The sequence below is a fragment of the Monodelphis domestica genome, chromosome 2 (assembly GCF_027887165.1).
Source record: "Monodelphis domestica isolate mMonDom1 chromosome 2, mMonDom1.pri, whole genome shotgun sequence".
In the NCBI taxonomy this organism is placed as follows: Eukaryota; Metazoa; Chordata; class Mammalia; order Didelphimorphia; family Didelphidae; genus Monodelphis; species Monodelphis domestica.
The window spans coordinates 142,433,543-142,454,554 of record NC_077228.1 but is presented as its reverse complement, the minus strand read 5'-3'; the positions used below and the strand labels follow the sequence as shown (position 1 = coordinate 142,454,554).

The window sequence follows — 21,012 nt, the reverse complement described above, 5'->3', positions numbered from 1 at the left end:
AGTGATATATCTATATATATATAGAGAGAGAGAGAGAGACAAGTTCACAGGCTGGAGGGTTAGAACCCCTGTCTAAGAGGGGAAAAAATTACAAAGGAAATTTTTCCATAAGAACCCTAATTAAAATTGGTGGGGAGGGCAGAGTTGTAGAGGAGTTTGGTCTAGGGCCTAAGTAGAGTAATTACAGGTAATGATGAGTGAAGTGACAGGGCAAGCTTAGGGAGGGAAAAGGCCAAGTGAGACAACAAAGAGCTGAGAGAATCAGAGTTAAGTCAAGGAAGTTCTGAGATTTCGGGTGGCAGAAGAGGGTAACCTGGTACTGAAGAAACCTGGGAGATGATGATGATAATGATGATTATAAATAGCTAGTATTTATATGGTACTGTAAGGTTTACAAAGTACTTTCTGCAGATGAACTCATGTGAATCTCACAACAACCTTGTAAGGTAGGTGCTGAGTTATCCTCATTTTACAGATGAGGAAACTGAGGCTGACAGGTTAAGTGACTTGTCCAGGGTCACATAACTAGTAAGAGGCTGAGACAGGATTCAAACTTAGGTCTTCCTGACACAAATCCCGAGATCTATCCATTTGTGCCTCCTAGCTGCATGGGGTTGCAAAAAGGAGGAAAGAGAAGCAATTTGGGGATGATCTTGGGGTTTGGATTATGTCGGTGTTTGGTTACACTATACTAAGAGCACCTAATATGCTAGCTTATACACTTAACATAAGTCTGTTGAATTGTTGGTCAGGGCATCAAAGTGTATCAGAAAGGATACTGGGCTTGGAGTCAAGAGAGAGCTAACTTGCAATCGAGGCTCCATCACTTGATAACCATGAACAATATTCACTTAATGTCTCACCCATAAAATGAGAATAATCTATACTATGGACATCACACAGTTGTGAGGGAACTAATTTGTAAACTTGAATGTGCTCTACAGAAGACAATTATTTTTATTCATGCAGATGTAATGGGCTTTAGTTTTGCTCATGTACAGACAGATCACTTCTTTTGGAGACACCCATATTGGAGATGCCAGGAATCTGCTTCTGGGAAAAGACAATCTGTGTTCTCCTACCACATAGATAGGAAGGGCCCCTTTCCTTTGACTTGATAGCTGGAATAGGCTGTATCTTGAAAACTACCAGCCTGGGGCAGTTTCTCTCTCTTTTCAGCTGTGTCCAAGGGGAGTGCTCCTTCCTCATGCTTAGCACAGTGTTTGGCATGTAGCAGGCATTTAATAGATGTTTACTGATTGACTGACTAGTATTAAAGGTCTTGCTCACTCACAATCTGGACACCTTGGATTCTCAGAGCTTCTCGGCTGACTGGCTTCAATATTCAGCCTGGAATCCTGCCTAAAGTAATTGCCAAACCTTGAGTCTGAGTCCAGGGAGACTCCCTTTCTTGTGTCTGAACAGGACAGACAGATCAGGACAGAACCACAAGCCTGTTTGCCAAGGCTTCTCACCCAGGTCAATTTGTGGTCCCTATAGCATGGGTAAACAGGACCTCATCTTCCTTAAATGCTGCTGGAAAGAGAGCGCTTGTCCCAGTCGATGGGGAAAATGCTGTTTCCACTCATTTGATAAAGCAATACAAAATTGCTTCTCCTAGAAACAGATCCCTGGCCTCTATCATCTGGATGTCTCCATATTAGGTGATCAAGGTAGACATAAAGCAAAACTCCGTTCCCCTCATCATGAATAAACTCAAGGTAATCGCAATTAAATATAAATTTCTTGAAGGTAGAAATTACTTGACTTTTGTCTTTGTGTTTCCAGAACCTAGGACAGTGCTCTGTCCATCACAGGTCCGCCATAACTGCTTGTTAAATGAATGGAAGAATGATTCATCAAATGAAAAAATGGCTTCTGATCTATACAAAAATCTAGTCTGTTAAATATAGAACAAGTCATAAAGTATAATGTATATTTGTTGGCTTGGGATTTGTTTTACTGTTCCTTACCTTGTCATTTGTGTTCTTCCTTAGGTATTCTAGAAGAGGAACACTCTTATTTCCTGGAAGAGGCTAGTCATCTCACATCATTTTTTTTTCTGTGAAGTAACTGAGGAGGGTTGAGGCTGTGACTTAATATCTTGCAACAGTCATTTAAAAAAATTTTTTTTCAGCTACAATTATTTACCTTTTACATCAAACTTTTCCCAGCCTGGGCTCTACCCACTATGTCTTTCGTAAGACTACGAGAATTCACTGATCACAAACCTGTCCAATATCCCAGGTAAAGTACTAAGTAGTATAGTCACATCTTCCCAATGCCTTATTTGAAATGGGGCAGATACACAACAGAGGAATTAGATAGATTGTTCCCAGCTGATTAATCACTATTAATTGCTGCTGGAAATGCTAAAAATGGGACTTCTTGGATGCCTGGCAAGAGTTTTATGGAAGCATCATGAATGGGCAAATTATTGTTTTTATTCATTGAATTTCCCAAATCTTGTAACTCTGGATGACTATTGGTCTATCCTCAGGAGTGCCATAGCTGGAAATATGGAGCTCCTTTCCTTCATTACCTCTGACCTTTTATTAATAACAAAATAAATAGATCTCTAATCCTTCTACTATTAAGGAGGAACTTCTGGAGAAAGACTAAGGAGAAGTTTTGCATTTTTCTCAGGCAGGCCAGAGTCACAGCATTAATATACTGAGCATGATCATTGACTGAGTTTCCTTTTAAAGTTTAATAGGTATAGCTAGGAAGTCCCCATAATATTGTCTGGGTATTTCATATCATTACCTAAATCTTCACATTGTTAGAAAGGCCATAGTTCTATATTTGGACCTTCATCATGTTGTATGTTTGTGATGCTTCAGTCCAAACCCCAAGACTCATAGTGACTACTTGGACTGTAATAGCTACCTATTGCTACAAGAATAAAACACAAATTTATTAGCTGGCATTAAACGCTTTTTATAATGTGGTTCCAAATCAAATTTCCAGGCTTACAGCGTCTTACCTTCTAAACTTTGTGTTCAGCTAAACTGGCCTACTTATTGTTCTCCAAACTTAGCTTTTCCCTTTGAATTTAGTCAACTGTTTGTCACCTAATGGAATGGAAATATTGCTGCTGGAAAATGTCGAGGTCGTTTTTTTTTTTTAATCATATCACTTTTTACAGAAACATACTACGTAGCAGAGTTGATTGGTTCTAAGTGAACATAATTTTAGAACTCTACATCTCTTGACTCCATGTCTTTGTCCCATGAGGGACAAGATTGGTCTTCTCATGAGATCTTTGGGTCAGTTAACTTCAACACATAAAATGTTCTCTAATTATCTAGTACCTTGGAAAATCCAGTCATTTTTGTTTTGTTCTTTCCAGATAAGTCTCCATTCCCCCTTGGAAAATAAAATAAAAGCAAAACAAAAGTTTTTTGTTTTTGTTTTTGCCTTCTCTCCATTATAATCTATTAAAATCCATTCACCATGAGCAGTGCTCCTATCCCTTCTCTTAAGTTTCTCTCTCTCAAATAACCTGCTTTTGCCTTAGCTTCCCCCCGCCCAGACTCAGCTCTTCTAAGTCTAAGCACTTCTGATTCTATTCTAAGAGGGATTTTCCTTATTCATCCTCTGTTACCTACTTATTTCTTCTTTATATGACTTTTAAGTTCTTTGTTTGGATGACTTCACAGCATTAAAAGTACTGTGTGGGCAACAGAGCCCACTTTTCTTCTTCATTTCCATTTTGGGCACCTAGCTGTAGCACCTGTCCCAAATGTGCCAATCAATTCACAGGCATAGCTTAAGCATTTACTATGTGTCCCACACAGTATCATGGAGGATAGGAGTTGAAGGAGCTCAGAACAAATAGATTCCATCTTCCCAATAATGTAAGAGTTGAGATCATTTGAATGGAGTGCATGTTTGGTCAGTGGGAAGGTTGGGGTTGAGTTTGGTTTACATTCATAAACATTCGATTAAAAACATCACAGTGGGGGGCAGCTGGGTAGCTCAGTGAATTGAGAGCTAGCCCTAGAGACGGGAGGTCCTAGGTTCAAATCTGGCCTCAGACACTTCCCAGCTGTGTGACCCTGGGCAAGTCACTTGACCCCCATTGCCTACCCTTACCACTCTTCTGCCTTGGAGCCAATACACAGTATTGACTCCAAGACAGAAGGTAAGGGTTTAAAAAAAAAAAAAAACATCACAGTGCCCATAAAGCCTTGTGGCTTATTTCACAAAAGGTACCCCATATTTCTATGAAGTGTTTTACTCCATAGGTTCTTAAGCAGAACTGGACCTAGTTAATGCTGTGCTGGGGCAGTCGGTACTCTTCCTTATTCAATTGCTAATTGCCTCAGCAATGCATTTAGCCATGCAAGAAACATGGCTTCCCATAAAGCCCATATTTACCACCCTCTATTAGAAACAAGTATAAGAAACCAAGAAAAAAAACAACTTTCTATGTTTTTTAAATTGATGCTCTTTTTTAAAAAATCACTGGCACTTGTTAGTCATTCCTTTTACCCACCACTAGTATTATCCTCACTTGTAGCAAATAACTTGTCAAGCCAAATAAATTATCACTGGCTATATTTTAAAATGTATGCCTCATTCCACACCTATAGTTCACCACCTGATGAACCGAAGATTGGAAGATGTTTTGCCATCAGCTTTCCAAAGTTATAACTTGTCAATGCAATGATCAGAATTCTAGTCTTTCCATACTGAAAAAACAATTTTCTTGAGAAGGTTATTTCAATGGCTTATGGATTTTTAAGATAATTACAGCACATGATCAGAAACTTTCTGAGCCTTCTTTAACCACTCGTCTGTTTGTTCAAGGTCTTTAGGCTTATTGAGGTTATGATTCATACAGACAGTGGTTTGGTTTCAACAGAAGCTATCAATTTCCTCCTCTGTTTTGTATTTGAAAAGGTCATTTATTCCTTACCATTGTTCCACTTCATTTACCTTCCCATGGCTAAACTCCCTGAGCTCCTTATATTCTTAGTATCCTCTCATACAATTCTGACCACTAGGAAGACTCAGATTCCCTGAGCTTGTTTTGAAAACCAGAACTCTCAATACTCCTAATTGTACAGAGAGATTCTTCATACATAGTCTCAGAACCATTTTCTTCTTGAATTTAGACATTAACCTACAAACATAATGTTCATTCTTACTTCTCTATCTTTGCTCATGCTGGTTTTCTTGCCTGGAATACTTTTTCTTTTTTTTTTTTATCTTTCCATATCTTACTAATAAATAATAAGCCAGAGAGAGAGAGAGAGAGAGAGAGAGAGAGAGAGAGAGAGAGAGAGAGAAGAGATACTGGATTTGGCATCAGAGAAAATGAATTTAAATAAATCCTAGCTAGATTATTTATTGCCTTTGCTCAAGTTACTTAATTTCTATGGGCCTAGGTTTTTTCCATCTGTAAAATAATAAAATGGAATGAGATAACTAATCTATGATCTTATGATTAATCTCTCAAATCTGGCTCAAATATCATGATTTCTATGAAGCTTTCCTGACTTTGTTGGTCTCATTCATTTATTCAATCAACAAATATTCATTGAACTGTTGTTACCCAAAGAAAGATATTAGATGAATTTGACTTTGCCCCTTCTAACCTCTTTTTTAATTGCTAATATTTCTTTTATTTTTATATCACCTTGATATCAGAATATATCCTTCCAACTTCCTTAATGAGTAAACCATCCCTTGTAACACAAAATTTTTAAAAGACATATAAAAATTTGATCAAAGCAAACCATATGTAGCATATGCCATATGCAATGCCTATAGTCCCCCACCCCTCTGACTACTAAAAAGAAAGAGAAATAAATTTTCTAAACTATTCTTCATGGCCAAGCTTCTTGTCATTATAATAGCATAGCATTCTGCTTCTTTATTTCTTTGTGTATTTCCTTCCTTCCTTCTTTCCTACCTTCCTTTCTTCCTTCCTTCCTTCTTTCCTTCCTTCCTTCCTCTCTCTCTGTTTCTGTGTCTTTCTGTTTCTCTGTCTGTCTGGCTCTCCATCTCTCTGTCTATCTCTCTCTCTCTCCTTTTTTGATAATGGTCTTTCCATCTGTATTGTTGTAGTCAATCTGTATATTGCTTCCTGGTTCTGCTTATTTCACTTTACATCATTTACATGAATTGAGATGCTTCTTTGAATTCTTCATAATCAAATTGTTTTATGATATCATTAATTTAGGAACTCCTTTCAATGATGAAAATTACAAACAATTTATGCCTATACATTCTATATGATTTTTGTGCATGTTCTCCCCAGAGTTCATCACTTAACAGGTTAGAGGCCTTCTTGGATTTCTCTCAAAATTGCTAGGGCTCCAGCAGAGCACTCTGGCTGTCATCTCTCACTCTTGCCACATGGTCAACCCACCTTCTCTTCCTGCCATACAATTCCTGACATACTTCACTCTTATTCTTTTTTTTTTTAACTCTGATCTTTCATCTTAGAATCAATGCTGTGTATTAGTTCCAAGACAGAAGAGCAATAAGGGCTAGGTAAAGTGTCACACAGCTAGAAAGTGTCTGGGGCTAGATTTGAACCTAAGACTTCCCATCTCATGGCCTGGCTCTGCTATAAGGAAGAGAGCAGATGAAGTGGGTCTACAGGGAGATGCAGATGTAGAAAGATGTAGAAAGATGGCTGTTTCTACCTTATATTTTCCATATTACTTATTTCCCCACTGGCTGGTGACATCTACAGAGCTTCCTGGTATGATCCTGAACCATCTGTCTATAAAACTAGGTCTGAGATCCATCTGGATCCAGAACCTCTCCTGGGCCCTGTCCTGCCTAACTGCCCAAACCCACTACCTCTCTTACCACCAAAGGGGAGGCTTGGGGGTTAGTGTTGGTTTATTTATATTTGGGTCTGGAGTCTTTAGACAGATAGGTAAGATCACTGTAGCTCAAAATCTGTGAAGAAATCTCTGTGACTCTGGAGTGTTGACAGGGTTTTTTTTCTGTTTTTTTTTTTAATGGACTATTGCTCTCCTAGGAAGACTGATGAAGGATTTGGGGGGAGATAAGTAAAAGAGCTACATAATTTCCAAAATCGACTAGTCTATTCTCTTCTTTTTTTTCCCTCTAAACTCCGCACCTAGTTCATTATTCATCTGTACTGTCTGACCTAAATTTACTCATTGTTAACAAGTTCTCCAAGGTATCCACTCAAATGTAAATTAAAATTTAGGCAATAGATATTCTTTTGCACTGAGTTTTTCCTATGTGAATGGGCAGTCCAAAATCCTTTTAGTGAGCAAAGTTCTCTCAAGAGGCTTTGCAATGGCTTAAGGCCTCATCATCCATTGGGAATCTTTCTTTGACCACAGCCCTGCTCTAGATCACTTCTATCTCAGGAGCAAATTATTTTGGTGAGCATTGATTTTCTTTCATAATTATACTTTGGGCCTGATGTTTACTATCAGAAAGTTATTGAAGAAGATTCTTCCTGTTGTTAAATATTCCAAGGAATCCTGTATGATCTCGATATATAAATGGGAGCTACATTATTGTAAAAGAGTCCATTGAGTGGGATTTTGTCCTATTGAATCAAAAGCTTTTCATAATCAACAAACAATAAACATATCGAGATTTTGTAATCTCTACAACTTTCAGGTTTGACATGATCCATTTTTAAATTTCTCTTTTAAAAGTCTGCTTTTGATTGGCTAACATGACAGCAAAGGAAAGTAATGAATGTTGGGGTGTGGCAAAATTGGGACATTAGTTCATTGCTGGTGGAGCTGTGAATTGATCCAACCATTCTGGAGGGCAATTTGGAACTATGCCCAAAGGGCACTAAAAGACTGTCTGCCCTTTGATCCAGCCATAGCACTTCAGGGTTTGTACCCCAAAGAGATAATAAGGAAAAAGACATGTACAAGAATATTCATAGCTGCACTCTTTGTGGTGGCCAAAAAATGGAAAATGAGTGGATGCCCTTCTATTGGGGAATGGCTGAACACATTGTGGTATATGTTGGTGATGGAATACTATTGTGCTCAAAGGAATAATGAACTGTAGGAATTCCATGTGAACTGGAACAACCTCCAGGAATTGATGCAAAATGAGAGGAGTACGACCAGGAAAACATTGTACACAGAGACTGATACACTGTGGTACAATCAAATGTAATGGACTTCTCCATTAGTGGCAATGATCTGGAGGGATCAAAAGAAAAAACACTATCCACATCCAGAGGAAAAACTGTGGAAGTAGAAACACAGAAGAAAAACAACTGCTTGATCACATGGGTCGAGGGGGATATGATTGGGAATATAGACTCTAAATGATTACCCTAATGCAAACATAACAATATGGAAAATAGGTTTTGATCAAGGACACATGTAAAACCCAGTGGAATTGCACGCTGGCTACAGGAGGGGGTAGGGGGAGGGAAGGGAAAGAACATGACTCTTGTAACCAAGGGAAAATATTCTAAATTGACTAAATAAAAATTTAAAAATAATATATTGATTGAAGTGAGTATATAAGTTATTTTAAAATTGTAATGATAATTTTTGGTTCTGTCCATTAATAAGGATGCATGTGGTATTACTACTGCTGCTTCTGTTCATAGTATTATTAAAGTGCTTTTATTTAAATTTTAAAAATAAATAAAATAAAGTCTTTTTTCCCTGCTCATTAAGTATACCCTTATGAGATTACTCTCGTAAAGATTTTGAATAGATGGAAGTGAATATATAGGTTTGATAGTGTGACAAAATTTTCCCGTGTGTCTGTTTGATGTGTGCATGGCAAAATTAGGATCTCATCTAAAGAATTTGACAGCTCAAATTGATACTATGTAGAGGGAGCAAACTTTATTATAAGGGAATATAGCAATAGTGTAGCTGTAAAGAGGTGAGTAAGGGGTTTTCAGGAATGCCTTTTATCTTGATTAGTCACTAAGGAAGAGTTGTTGCCCTGTCATTCCCAAGGAACTGATGTCACTTAATCCATGGTCCACTTGGGTCTGCATGGCTTTACCCGTGGTTCACTGCAAGGAGCAGACCCCAACATAAATGGGATGTTAATGATATGTTAAACACTTCAAGGCAATTTTCCATCAAACTCTGCTCTTTCTAAGCAGGTTATAAGGAAGTCAGCGATTGCAGAAATCAGGCATTGTTTGAACCTAGTCCTGGGTGACTGGGAATCTGAACCCCTTTTGTTCATCAATTGTAAATCTAAGCATCCTTTCTGTTTTATCTGAAAGGTGGCCCCATCTTAATCAACTAGTTATTGTTTCCATGTTCTTTTTAGTGTTTACAGCTACTTAGCAGAGTTTCTTGGGACACATCAGCCAAGAAAGAACCAGTTTCATTATGCTCAGAGTATAGATTTCACTGAAAACTTATAAAGCATTCAATGCACCTAGATCACGAGTTTTAACAGCCTTTTATAGAATGTGAGTATATCAGCAGGATGGATACAATGGGATTTTACAGAGAGGAAGATAAAGGTTTACATATCAGAAAACAAACAGGAGGAGATAAAGATACTTATATCGGAGGATCAAGGACCTAACTGGTAAAAACTGGAACTGTTATTTTGTCTCAAGCTTTACTTTTTGGTACATTTCTGTAAGAGGTATGGCTTGCCTGCTTAGAGCAAAAAATGTCAGGAAGCTCAAGATAGAATCTGGGGCAGAATTTTTCTTAGCCCAAAAGCAAAAATGCCTGACCCAAAAATTTACATATTACAGTAGTTAGATGTTCTTTTGGTCATCTTTTTGGAGCATTAATGAAGTCCAAGATTTTCCCCCTACCCTTGGCATCTTCCCTTCCCTTAGATATCTTGTATTTTTTTTTTTTATAACCCTTACCTTCCGTCTTGGAGTCAATACTGTGTATTGGCTCCAAGGCAGAAGAGTGGTAAGGGCTAGGCAATGGGGGTCAAGTGACTTGCCTAGGGTCACACAGCTGGGAAGTGTCTGAGACCAGATTTGAACCTAGGACCTCCCGTCTCTAGGACTGGTTCTCAATCCACTGAGCTACCCAGCTGCCCCCAGATATCTTGTATTTTGATCCCTTAATCCCTACCCAGTTATGTTGCCTCTAGTATAGATCTCTTCTTCAATACTTGGTCCATTCTGGCTTAGTTTTCTTTAGTGACATTTCTAGCTCCACTATAAGCACATTAGAAACTGTGATAATATAGGGTCCAAGTAGAATGATTCCAGTAGCCTCAAGAAAGAAAAGTTTGTTGATATGAATTTTGTGAATCTTTCCCGTTTTTCATCCTTGAATATATTTGCCAATCTGATAGGTATATTATAGAACCGCAAAGCTACTTTCATTTGTATTTCTCGTATTCATGATTTATATATAGTGCTTTTGTTTTTCATATTGCTGCTTTGCCTTATTTTTGTGCACTCAAAATTGTTTCTTTTATCATCTCTATCTTGCTTGGGTCAAGAGCCCTCTCCTTCCATGGTTGTGAAAGGTGTCTCCTTCCTGTTTCTCAAATATGTTTGTGATGTGATTTTTTACATTGAAGTCATATATCTATTTGGAACTTATGGTATATGGTGTGTTGGCATAAATTTCTCCAGGTGAATTTTGTTATAATTTAGAGCTTGAATTGCCAGTTTATTTGTGGAATTAACAAATGTGACTAAGGGAATGGGACCACAAGATGATCTTTCCAGGTTCTTTGTATATTCTCCAGGAAAGGCCATATTGGCTTCAAGCAAGGAGTAATACTTCAATCACTCTTTAATATGGCACAAAAGGTACAGAGGCAAATAGCATAGGGGTTCAGAAGTAGACAATATGGGAACAGGGAATGGAATAGTAGAGGAATCCAGCACCATGGAGAAGAGAATGGGGATGAAGAGGGGCACAAAGAATCACAAAAGCATGGATCAGAGTTGGGAGCATTTCAGCATCATAGACTCATAGAAGATGGAGGAATGCTAAGAAGTGCAGGAGTTTTGGGGGTCTTATTTTTATAAAATTATGAAGGTAAACAGACTATGGGAGCTACCTTAGAATTAGTTCATTAATATATCTGCAAACTCTCAAAGTTAACAGTAATGCCTTGGAGTTAGCTCATTAGCATAATATTTGCTGGTGTTCTGCTGGTCTTACTAAGCCTGTCTGGAGCTTTTCTGAAGCTTACAAACCATGGGCAGGTAGCAGGTGTGAGAGATCCTTATAGTAAGACATAGTTGTCTTGCCCTGATTTTAGCACATAGTCTCATGATGTGGCTTTAGTTAATGTATGAGACAGTTTCCACTGACTGCTATTCTTCTTGCCTAACCTATGTGACAGTTTTCAAGTAACCGTTATTCTCCCTTATTTTTTTTTTAAACCCTTACCTTCCGTCTTGGAGTCAATACTGGTTATTGGCTCCAAGGCAGAAGAGTGGTAAGGGCTAGGCAATGGGGGTCAAGTGACTTGACCAGAATCACACATCTAGGAAGTGGCTGAGGTCATATTTGAACCCAGGACCTCCTGTCTCTGGACCTGGTTCTCAATCCACTGAGCTACCTACCTAGCTTCCCCCTCTCCCTTAATTTATGGGGCAGTCTGCAAGTGACTTCTGGGTTCTCCTTTGCAATCTTACTTTCTACTATTGTTACTTTATACCAGCTATTCATAACTAACTATATCCAACTAGAAGGGATAGGGAGGAAAGGTGGTCAGGGGGTACCTTCTGAACAAGATTAAATATTTGTAGAGTAATCCATTAGTAACTTGATTGGTGTGACAATGAAACTATAAAATCAATTTAGGCAGTACTGGCATTTTATTAGCAGCAATTAATATTTCTCTAATTATTCAAATTTTCCTCCATTTCTATAAAGAATATGCTTTTCAGTTTCCCAGTTCTTGTCCAATAGGGGAAATGTTCCTTAAATTATGTTCTCAGATTTATCAGACACTTGATGATAAGAAGTAGGTCTCTGCTTTCAAGGAGCTTGCCCTCTAATAGGATTATACAGTCTAGTAAGGAGTTTGCAATCTAGTTTTCTTCATTAGTCATGCCTCCCTAATGAAATTATAAACTTCATGAAAGCACAGGAGGTGTTCTAAAAATACATGGTAGTTGACTGATCCATTTACATTTGAAACTAGTCAGCTTTCAAATCACTTGAGTTCACATTTGTTCCATAGTTATACAGTAGGACTTCATTTTACACGGCCACTATGTTCCAAGACCCTTTATGTAAATTGAAAGTATATTATCTGAATATACTTATTATAATTTTTATTAATAAGGCAAGTAAACATGTGAATCATGCAGATTAGAAAGAAATGGTTCAGTGTGAAACAGAAGCACTACTCTCTGGACAAAGACTAATGTGGTTTGGTGCAAAACAATGTAATAACTCAAACTGTTGCTTCTCAGAGCAAGAATGATCATGATCAGGTGAGATGCTGCAAGATTTCAGGCCACTTGAGAAAAGGATGCAGATTTAGCACATAAGTAAAGTTTTTTTTTTTTAACATTTTTCTGACTTTATTTTTTTCAATTACCAATTATGTATACCTGAATTTGTGTGTGTTGAGTTTGTGTAGAGCAAGGTCTACTGTAATGATTCTTTTGCAGAATTTATTTTAAGTAAAATGAAAATCCAAGAAATATTTGAAAAGAACTTTAAAAAATATATCTTTAGCTTGAATAGGCAATTCTTCCTAATCTTTTCTTTCCAACTAGCTCCTAATGTTGGTCCTTTCCCCTGACCGTGAGGCATTTGGATAAAATGAGAGCCTTAAATACAGAAAGATTTGGGGTTCAAATCTTGCCTAACACATTTAGTTACTCTGGAACCCTTGACAAGTAACTTATTCACTATTAGCCTCAGTTATTCCATCTGTAAAATGGGAATGATAATAATGGCACCACTTACCTCAGGGTTGTGGTGAGGATCAAATGAGATGGTGTATGTAAAGTGATATACAAGGAATCCCAAAAATCTTTGTGTGGGGTTAAATTTTAATTCCTTACCACAACTTCAAGGTAGTATCTTAAAGCTAGTAAAATAAAGCTTAAAACTTCACTAGGACTTTTGGTACACCTGATATGACTGCCATTTTTTCTTCTTATTCCTTCCCAAATAAAGCCTTTTGTGCTAGAAATGGGACTCATTTCTTAAACCATTTATATGAGATTCTTCAAAATGATGACCATCTGTTGTCCCTCTTCTAATTCTATGCTTTCTCCCTTAGGTTATATATTGTTCATCATGGCAAGCACATTAATGGCTATTACACTGGGCAGTTGGCAAGAGTCCATTATGCAAAGCATCTTCAGATACCTCCTGGGTAAGACAAATTTCTAGTTTATAATATCAAAGAATTTCATGTACAAAATGCAGGAATTAGTTTGGTGCAAGTTTAGAATTAGCTAGTTTTATTTTGGACAAATCACTTTCCTTCCTTGGGTCTTTGTCATCATCTGTCAATGGGGGTTCCATTCTACATTACACCCTCTTAACCCCAATAGTATCAAGAGCAAAGTCTGTCATCCTAGGAGCTCTCTGAAACATTTTACATTATTTATACTCCTAGTTACCTTCTTGTCCCTGTATTTTCCTGATATTACTCTTTCCTGGTTCTCTTATCATATGAACATTCTGAAAATCCTGCTCCCTATTTATGGTGTAACTTAGGGTTCAGTCCAGGACTCTCTTCTTTCTTTAATTTCCTTGTTGATCTAATAACACCCAAATCTACATATCTAATCCTTAGTTCCAGACTTGCATTTAGATGGGCTATCAACATCTCAAACTCAGCTTGGCCAAAGGGGAATTCATTGGATTTTTAAAGTTAAACTCCAAATTTTTAAGAAGTTCTGTCCAAGGCCCTAACATCCTTCCAGTCATACATTTTCCCAACCTCAGATTTATCCTGCTTTTTACTCCATTCTTACTACCACCCCTACACAAATCAGTTGCCAAGTCTTGTAAACCTGACCGTCACTCACATGGTCAGCACTCTAATTCAGACTTTCATCATCTCTCATTTGGACTATATCAACAGTCTCCTAATTGTCCTTCCTGTCTGCACTTTATCCCCTTAACATTCTTTTATCCACAGAGTTTTAATACAGATTTCATCCCTGTTCCCTCATTAGTACCACCCATTACTCTAGATTGTGTGTGTCTGTGTGTGTGTATGTGTTACCTAAACTGCCTAGCCTAGATCTCTATAGACAGATGCCACATAAAGCTCATAGAATGAAATTCAACTGAATTGAATTGAGCCACTAAAAACACTGAATCTTCACAGACCTGAAAAATCATTAAAAGAAACAGACCCAAAATGGAAAGAAAAAAAGATATGTCATTATCAGTTTTAGATAAATGGGATGTTTTGCCTATGGTGTGTTCAGCAATCTTTTCCTAATTTCTTTAAGGCATCCTGAAGACTGGAGACCTTATTTTCAACCAAAAAGTTCCTTTAAAATTCAGTTTGACCAAATGAGCCTTGCCAACTACATTTGTCATCGAAGAAAGGACCAACAGCCATATAAGGGGTGGTACAATGAAACTACTTACCAAAAAGCCTTTTCTTTGCCATTTTACAAGACCGGTAAGTTAAATAAAATGCTTAGAATTCTGCTTGAAATTCATCTAATTTTAAATTTTAAATTACAAAAAAAAAATTCATCTTACTCTCCCTTTGGCCAAATTGGTCTTCTCTTATCTTGAGGACTAGGTCATAGCAGCTTTGATGTGTAGGGTGTCTAATACAGAAGAAGCTGTCTGAAAATGATCAGGGACTAGATTGGGACTTTCCACCTTTCCCTCCCAATGCTGCAGGGAAGAATTTACACGGCTTCCTATTTAATGGAAAATTTCTTGCGTCTGACTGCTCTGCCCTGAGCCTCATTACCATTTATCCAACTAAACTGGTTATGGGGTCTTTTAAGCAAAGGGGACTCCAGAAGAACATGCTATTTAATGATTTAATATATAATTAAAATAAATTTATATTAATTTTATAATTAATATATAATTACATTTAATTATATTCATTAATATATTTTATTAATTAATCATTGTTATTTTATTATTTATTTTCTATGAATTATATAAATTATATATAATATTATAATATATTATATTATAAAATATAAATTATATAATTTATTATTATATATATTAATTAATATATAATTAAAATAGTCTCAATTTTTACTTAGATTATTTTTTCCAAAAAGGCACTTCCCAACATCCCTCTTTTTGAAATTCTGACAACTCTATTCATCAGACATAATACACATGACATGTGATCCAGGTTGAGAACAGGGAAAGGTCCTATTTGACACAATGGTTCATATCATACCTCTGATACTATGTGACCCTGAACCAAGTCACTTAAATTTTCTTTTTTCTTTTTTTTCAAACCCTTACCTTCTGTCTTAGAATTGATTCTGGTTCCAAGGCAGAAGAGTGGTAAAGACTAGGCAGTTGGGGTTAAGTGACCTGCCCATGGTCACACAGTCAGGAAGGGTCTGTTGTCAAATTTGAACCCAGGTCTTCCCATCTCCAGACCTGGCCTTCTTTCACTGTGCTACCTACCTTCCTTATCACTTAAACTTTCTGATTCTCAGCTTCCTCATCTATAGAAAGTAGACAGAAATAGAAATGGCACTGATAAGATGAAATAATGTACTTTAAAACAATTTGCAAATCTGAATGCATAAAGAGTCTGTAGTTTCATCCATTTAGGGGATTCTTGCAATAGAAATTGCCTCCAAAAAATCAGCTTACAAACCAAGATCACATGCTTTGTCCAATAATAGTATTGGTTAACATTTAGAGTGCTTCAATTTTTGCAAGGCATTTCAGATAGCTATCTTCTTTGATCTTCACAACAGACCTACTAGGTGCTATTATTGTTCCCATCTAAGATGAGAAAACGGAGGCTGAGGGTGGTCATAACCTGCCCAGAGTCCCAAAGCTAGTATCTGGGGAAGGGCCACCAACCTGCCTTAGCCAATAATTGCCAAGGATGGCTTTTGTCTTTGTTCCAAGCTTGGAACAGTATTGCATACTGTTTCTTTATAATCTTTGAAACATAATATAAAGTAAGTCTGGAAGGATACCAGGGAAGCTACGAAACATAGATAAGGAAGGAGTGGGGGAAGGAGAAAGAGAGAAGAGAAGCAGCATTATACAGTACCTACTATGTGTCGGGCACTGTGCAAAGTGCTTTACAAATATTTTCACTTTTTTGCAGTTCAGGTAACTGAGGCAGACTGAGATTAACTGAGTTACCCAGGATCACATTAGTGTCTGAGGCTGAATTTGAACTCAGGTCTTCCTAATTCCAGGCCCAACATTCTATCTACTATGCTACCAGGAGAGAGTGATAGAGAGAAGTGATGAGGCAGAGCACAGCCTTAAAAGGCTCATTAGTAGATACTAATGTTAATTAGTCATTCAAGAGGCAGCTAAATATCATCATGCTAGATACAAACATAAAAAGAGAAAGATCCTGCCTCCAACACTTACTTAGCTATGTGACTTTGATCAAGTCACTTAACATCACTCTGTGCCTCAGTTTCCCCATCTGTAAAATGGGGCTGATCACAGTTGTGAAACTTCCAACAGAACAATGTTGCACTTCACAAATTTTAACATGATCTAAAGATGGATAGACATAAATATTATTTGAGAGACACTTATTGGGCATATACAACTCACAGTAACAGCTCAAATGTTGGTGACATGAAGAAAGGTAAAAGAATATAGACCTTCAAAGTATGAAAGGGAAGTCAACTAAAAATGCAGGCAGCATTATATGTGGTTGTAGAGTAATTTTTCAGTCCTGTCCAACTCTTCATAACCCTATTTGAAACTTTCTTGTCACTAGAATGGTTTGCCATTTCCTTCTCCAGCTTATTTTACAGATAAAGAAACTGAGGCAAACAGAGATTAAGTGACTTGCCCAGGGTCACACACCTAGTGAATGTCTCAGGTCTTCCTGACTCCAGGTCCAGTACTCCATCCATTGTACCACTTGCTAGCCTATACAAAAAGTATAATGTCCTTTGTTTTTATTCTGTTTTTCTTGTATGAATTGTTCTGCTTACTTCACTCTGTATCATGAACTTATTTTTAAAAAATATTTTGATAACTATTTCACAATGATCCATTTCTTTGATAAGCCAAGTATTTTATTTTATGCATTTAACAATATGATTCTAACAGGGAGTCCATAGACTTCACCTGACTGCTCAAGGGGTCCTTGCTACCAAAAAAAAAGGTTAATCCTGCCCCCAGTATGAAGGCTGCAAGGCTTATTAATTCTAGAGCTGTAATAAGGCAAAGGATTGAAAATTGAAGGAATTCCCAGCAATTGGGGAATGGTGGAACAAGTTGTGGCATATGATTGATAGAATACTATTTTGCTATAAGAAATGATGGACAAGATGCTTTCAGAAAAAAAAAATAACCTGGATAGACTTAAATGAAGTGATGCTAAGTGAAGTAAGCAGGACCAGGAGAACATTGTACACAGTAATAACAATATTGTAAACAATGATCAACTATGGAAGACTCAGTTACTCTGAAAGAATTCAAGACAATTCTGAAGGGCTCAAAATGGAAAATGTTTTCCACCTTCAGAGAGAAAACTGATAGAATGAGTGCAGATTGAAGAATAATGTTTTTCATTTTATTTTTCTTGCTTTTCTTTTTGCAAATTTGTGGCTAATTTAAAAATACTTTTTAAAATAAGTTTGGCTCAGGCTCCTTTATATTGGAGAAATTAGATCTTTATCTAAGAAATTGGTTGCAAAATTTCCCCCCCTTTTCCTTTGAATTTTGGCTAAAACTGTTTTATGCAAAAGCGTTTTAATTCCATGTAATCATATCTATTTTACTTCCCATATTCTATCTCCCATTGGTCATAAACTCTTACTTTATCCACAGATCTGACAGGTACATTTTGCCATGCTCCCCTAATTACTTATATGACCCTTTATGTCTAAATTATTTTATATCCATTTTGACCTTATCTTAGTATGTGGTGTGAGATGCTGGCCTGTGCCTAATTTCTGCCAACCTGCTTTTAAGTTTTCCCAGCAAATTTTGTCAACTAGTAAGTTCTTGTCCCCAAAGCTTGGATCTTTGGATTTATCAAAAGGAGATTACTATGGTCATTTGCTAATGTACATTATGTACTTAATCTATTCCACTAATCTACCATTGTATTTCTTAGCCAGTACTAGATCGTTTTAATGACTATTAATTTGTAATAAACTTTAAAATCTGAACTGCTAGGGTCCCTTCTGTAGTTTGTTTTATTTTGCATTGATTCCCACAATATTCATGACCTTTTTTTTTTCAACTGAATTTTGTTGCTATTTTTTCTGCCTCCATAAAATAACCCCTTGGTAGTTTGACTGGAATACCACTGAATAAAAAAAGTAATTTAAGTAAGATTATCATTGTATTAGTATTGGCTCAATCTACCCACAAGCAATTAAGATTTCTCCAGTTGTTTAGAACAGTCTTTATTTGTGTGAAGTACTTTTATCATTGTTTATATAATCCTTGGGTTTGTTTTGGCAGTTAGACTCCCAATTACTTTAAGTTGTCTGTAATTGTTTTAAATGGAATTTCTCTTTCTATCTCTTGCTGTAGGACTTTCTTGGTAATATATAGAAAAGATAATTTATGTGGGCTTATTTTATATCCTGTAATATTACTAAAGTTGGTAACTATTACAACTAGTTTTTTAGTTAATTCTCTAGTATTTTCTTAAGTATACCATCATTTTATATGCAGTGATAGTTTTATTTTTATTCCTTTCTTTTTCTTGCCTTATCCAACTTCCAAGGGTCCCTGCTCCCTTGAGACCCAAAACAATACTGTTCCTCTAGATCTCTGATTCCTTTGGACCAGAACTGGCACTATCCATCAGAGCTTCCAATCTTTCTTAAACAGAAGTGCTCCTCTCAGTCCTTGAACTATGACCTAGAAGTGGGTATAGAAAATGGAGCTGCCAAACTGTATCTGCTCCTGCATCCAGTGCTAGCACAGGGGTACCCTATCTTTTTCTAATCAGTTACCAGATCCCCTTATCTCAAGATTGAGAGCTCCCAAAGTTGCTGCTGCTTCTGTCACCACCACTAAGTCCCATCACTGGTGTTTCATCCACATGAGCTCCAGGTCAGCTTCCTCCCCCTTCCTCTCTTTCCAACCCTCTATGTTATCTTGGGGTGGAAGTATATTCCACTCAGACTTTTTGTTGACTCTGCCACTCCCGAATTCAATGTGGCATGTAATTTTAGAGTTCCCTGGAGGGAATATTGGGAAAGCTCAGATGAGTGCTTCTCTCCTGCATCTTGTCCCCTTCCTCCATCAACACCTTCATTTTGGAAATTCACACTTCCTTTTCTCTGGAACTCATTCCTTCTCCCCCTTCAATCTCAGAGACTAAGGCAAAGCCTAATAACTTAAGAAGCAAAATACTATAGCTCCCCCCACTACATCCTTAGCTCTCTGCTAGGCCTCTGAGAGATCAATTATAATCATCAATATATATCAAAATATCAAATATAATTATCAATTATGCAAGAAATATGAAATGGTATCTATCCTCAAGAAGCTTGTGTGTCCAGAAAAGGAAGTAGTAAACTGTGTGGTATTGATCATAAGTACAATACAAATTCAGGGAAGAGAGAAATCAGTATGGTCAGCAATGGCTTGAGTAAGTGTCATGAAGGAGGATTTGTGTTCTCGATCTCAGCTTTATAATTTGGTAAACCCAGCTTACAAATGAAGCAAATTTCTTGAGCCAAGAAGTGATGGGATCAAAGCAGAACACTGGAGAGCTTAGTAAGTGTGCAGAATGAATTAATTTTCATCAGGAACAGTACACTTCTTTGTTTTGCCCACAGATATCTAATATGATACTTTGCAAATGGCAATATTTGTGATCTTGCCTGTAAATTAACTCCAATCATTTAACAGGCATTCACACTAGCCACAAAGCCAAAAATACTTTGTATTTGTACAAATGTCCTTGAAATAACATAGTACTATTCACTAAAAAAAAACAAAAGACAAAACCACTTACATTCTGTTTTGGTGACTTTCTAAGACAGAAGGGTAAGCACTAGGCCACTGGGGTTAAGGGACTTGCCCAGAGTTACATCATTAGAAGGGTCTAAGGCTAGATTGAAACCCAGTCTGTCCACTATGCCTGCCAATCTAGCTGTCTCAAATTTTAAAGCTCTTCATTTTTAATGTAATATTTAATACTTGCATGTTATTCACAATCCATAAAATTAAGTTTAATTTCTTTTTTATTTCCGTTTCAGACCAGATTTTAGCCACACCAGTACTTGAGCCTAGGCCACTTAACATCCTGCCAAAGCTCATCTCATGTAAAGCTTTTGAAAGAAGTGGATTTGGACTCCAATAACAGCCCGGGCAGACAGAGAAATATTTGGTTTTCTCAGGTGACTTTCCAATTAAAGGCAATTGTAGCAAAATGACGCCATAAGGATAAATGGATAATACTAAATTCCAAAACATTGTACAACCCATTGTCTTTTACCAATTCATTAGACACCAGCACAAAACCAATTAGACCAAGATCAGAGACTCACTCCAATTATATCAGCTAGTTCTCATCTCTTACAGTCAGACCGTGTGTACTCCTGGCAGACATTCTGCTACTGGTGATGAAGGCTAGCAAAAAAGAAAAGTACGGAGGGATAGGAAGTTCAAAGCCCACGTGTGCAGCATTCTGGAAGGCAGGACATTTTAAGCAATAGGTTGAAGGAAGGTGTACTTTACAGATGGATGATCTTGGAGGTGATGAGACTCTGGCTCATCCAACTATCTATCTGCTAGAGAAGTCAACTCAGAGTCATGCCCTGAAGTATTCTAACCTCCTATTTTTCCAGTAGGTTTTATACTAATCATTTTTATTATAACAAAATGAGCCTTCTGGATTATAACTAAATTACACTTTGTAAGCAACAAAATGGTAGACTGGGGATTTTCTTTGATCCCCATGACCTCT

The 21,012-nt window shown here is 37.1% G+C and overlaps 1 protein-coding gene across 1 annotated transcript in view; it reads left to right on the top strand.

Moving 5' to 3' along the window:
* SPMIP3 (sperm microtubule inner protein 3) overlaps window positions 1-20,476 on the top strand; it is a 32,011-nt gene extending 11,535 nt beyond the window's left edge. The window contains exons 2-5 of the mRNA XM_007481528.3: window positions 1,998-2,247; window positions 13,192-13,287; window positions 14,381-14,556; window positions 20,303-20,476. Coding sequence (XP_007481590.1) covers window positions 2,192-2,247; window positions 13,192-13,287; window positions 14,381-14,556; window positions 20,303-20,406 — 432 coding nt within the window. The 5' untranslated portion in view covers window positions 1,998-2,191 and the 3' untranslated portion in view covers window positions 20,407-20,476. The remainder of the gene's footprint in view (window positions 1-1,997; window positions 2,248-13,191; window positions 13,288-14,380; window positions 14,557-20,302) is intronic.
* The last annotated feature ends 536 nt before the right edge of the window (window positions 20,477-21,012 follow it).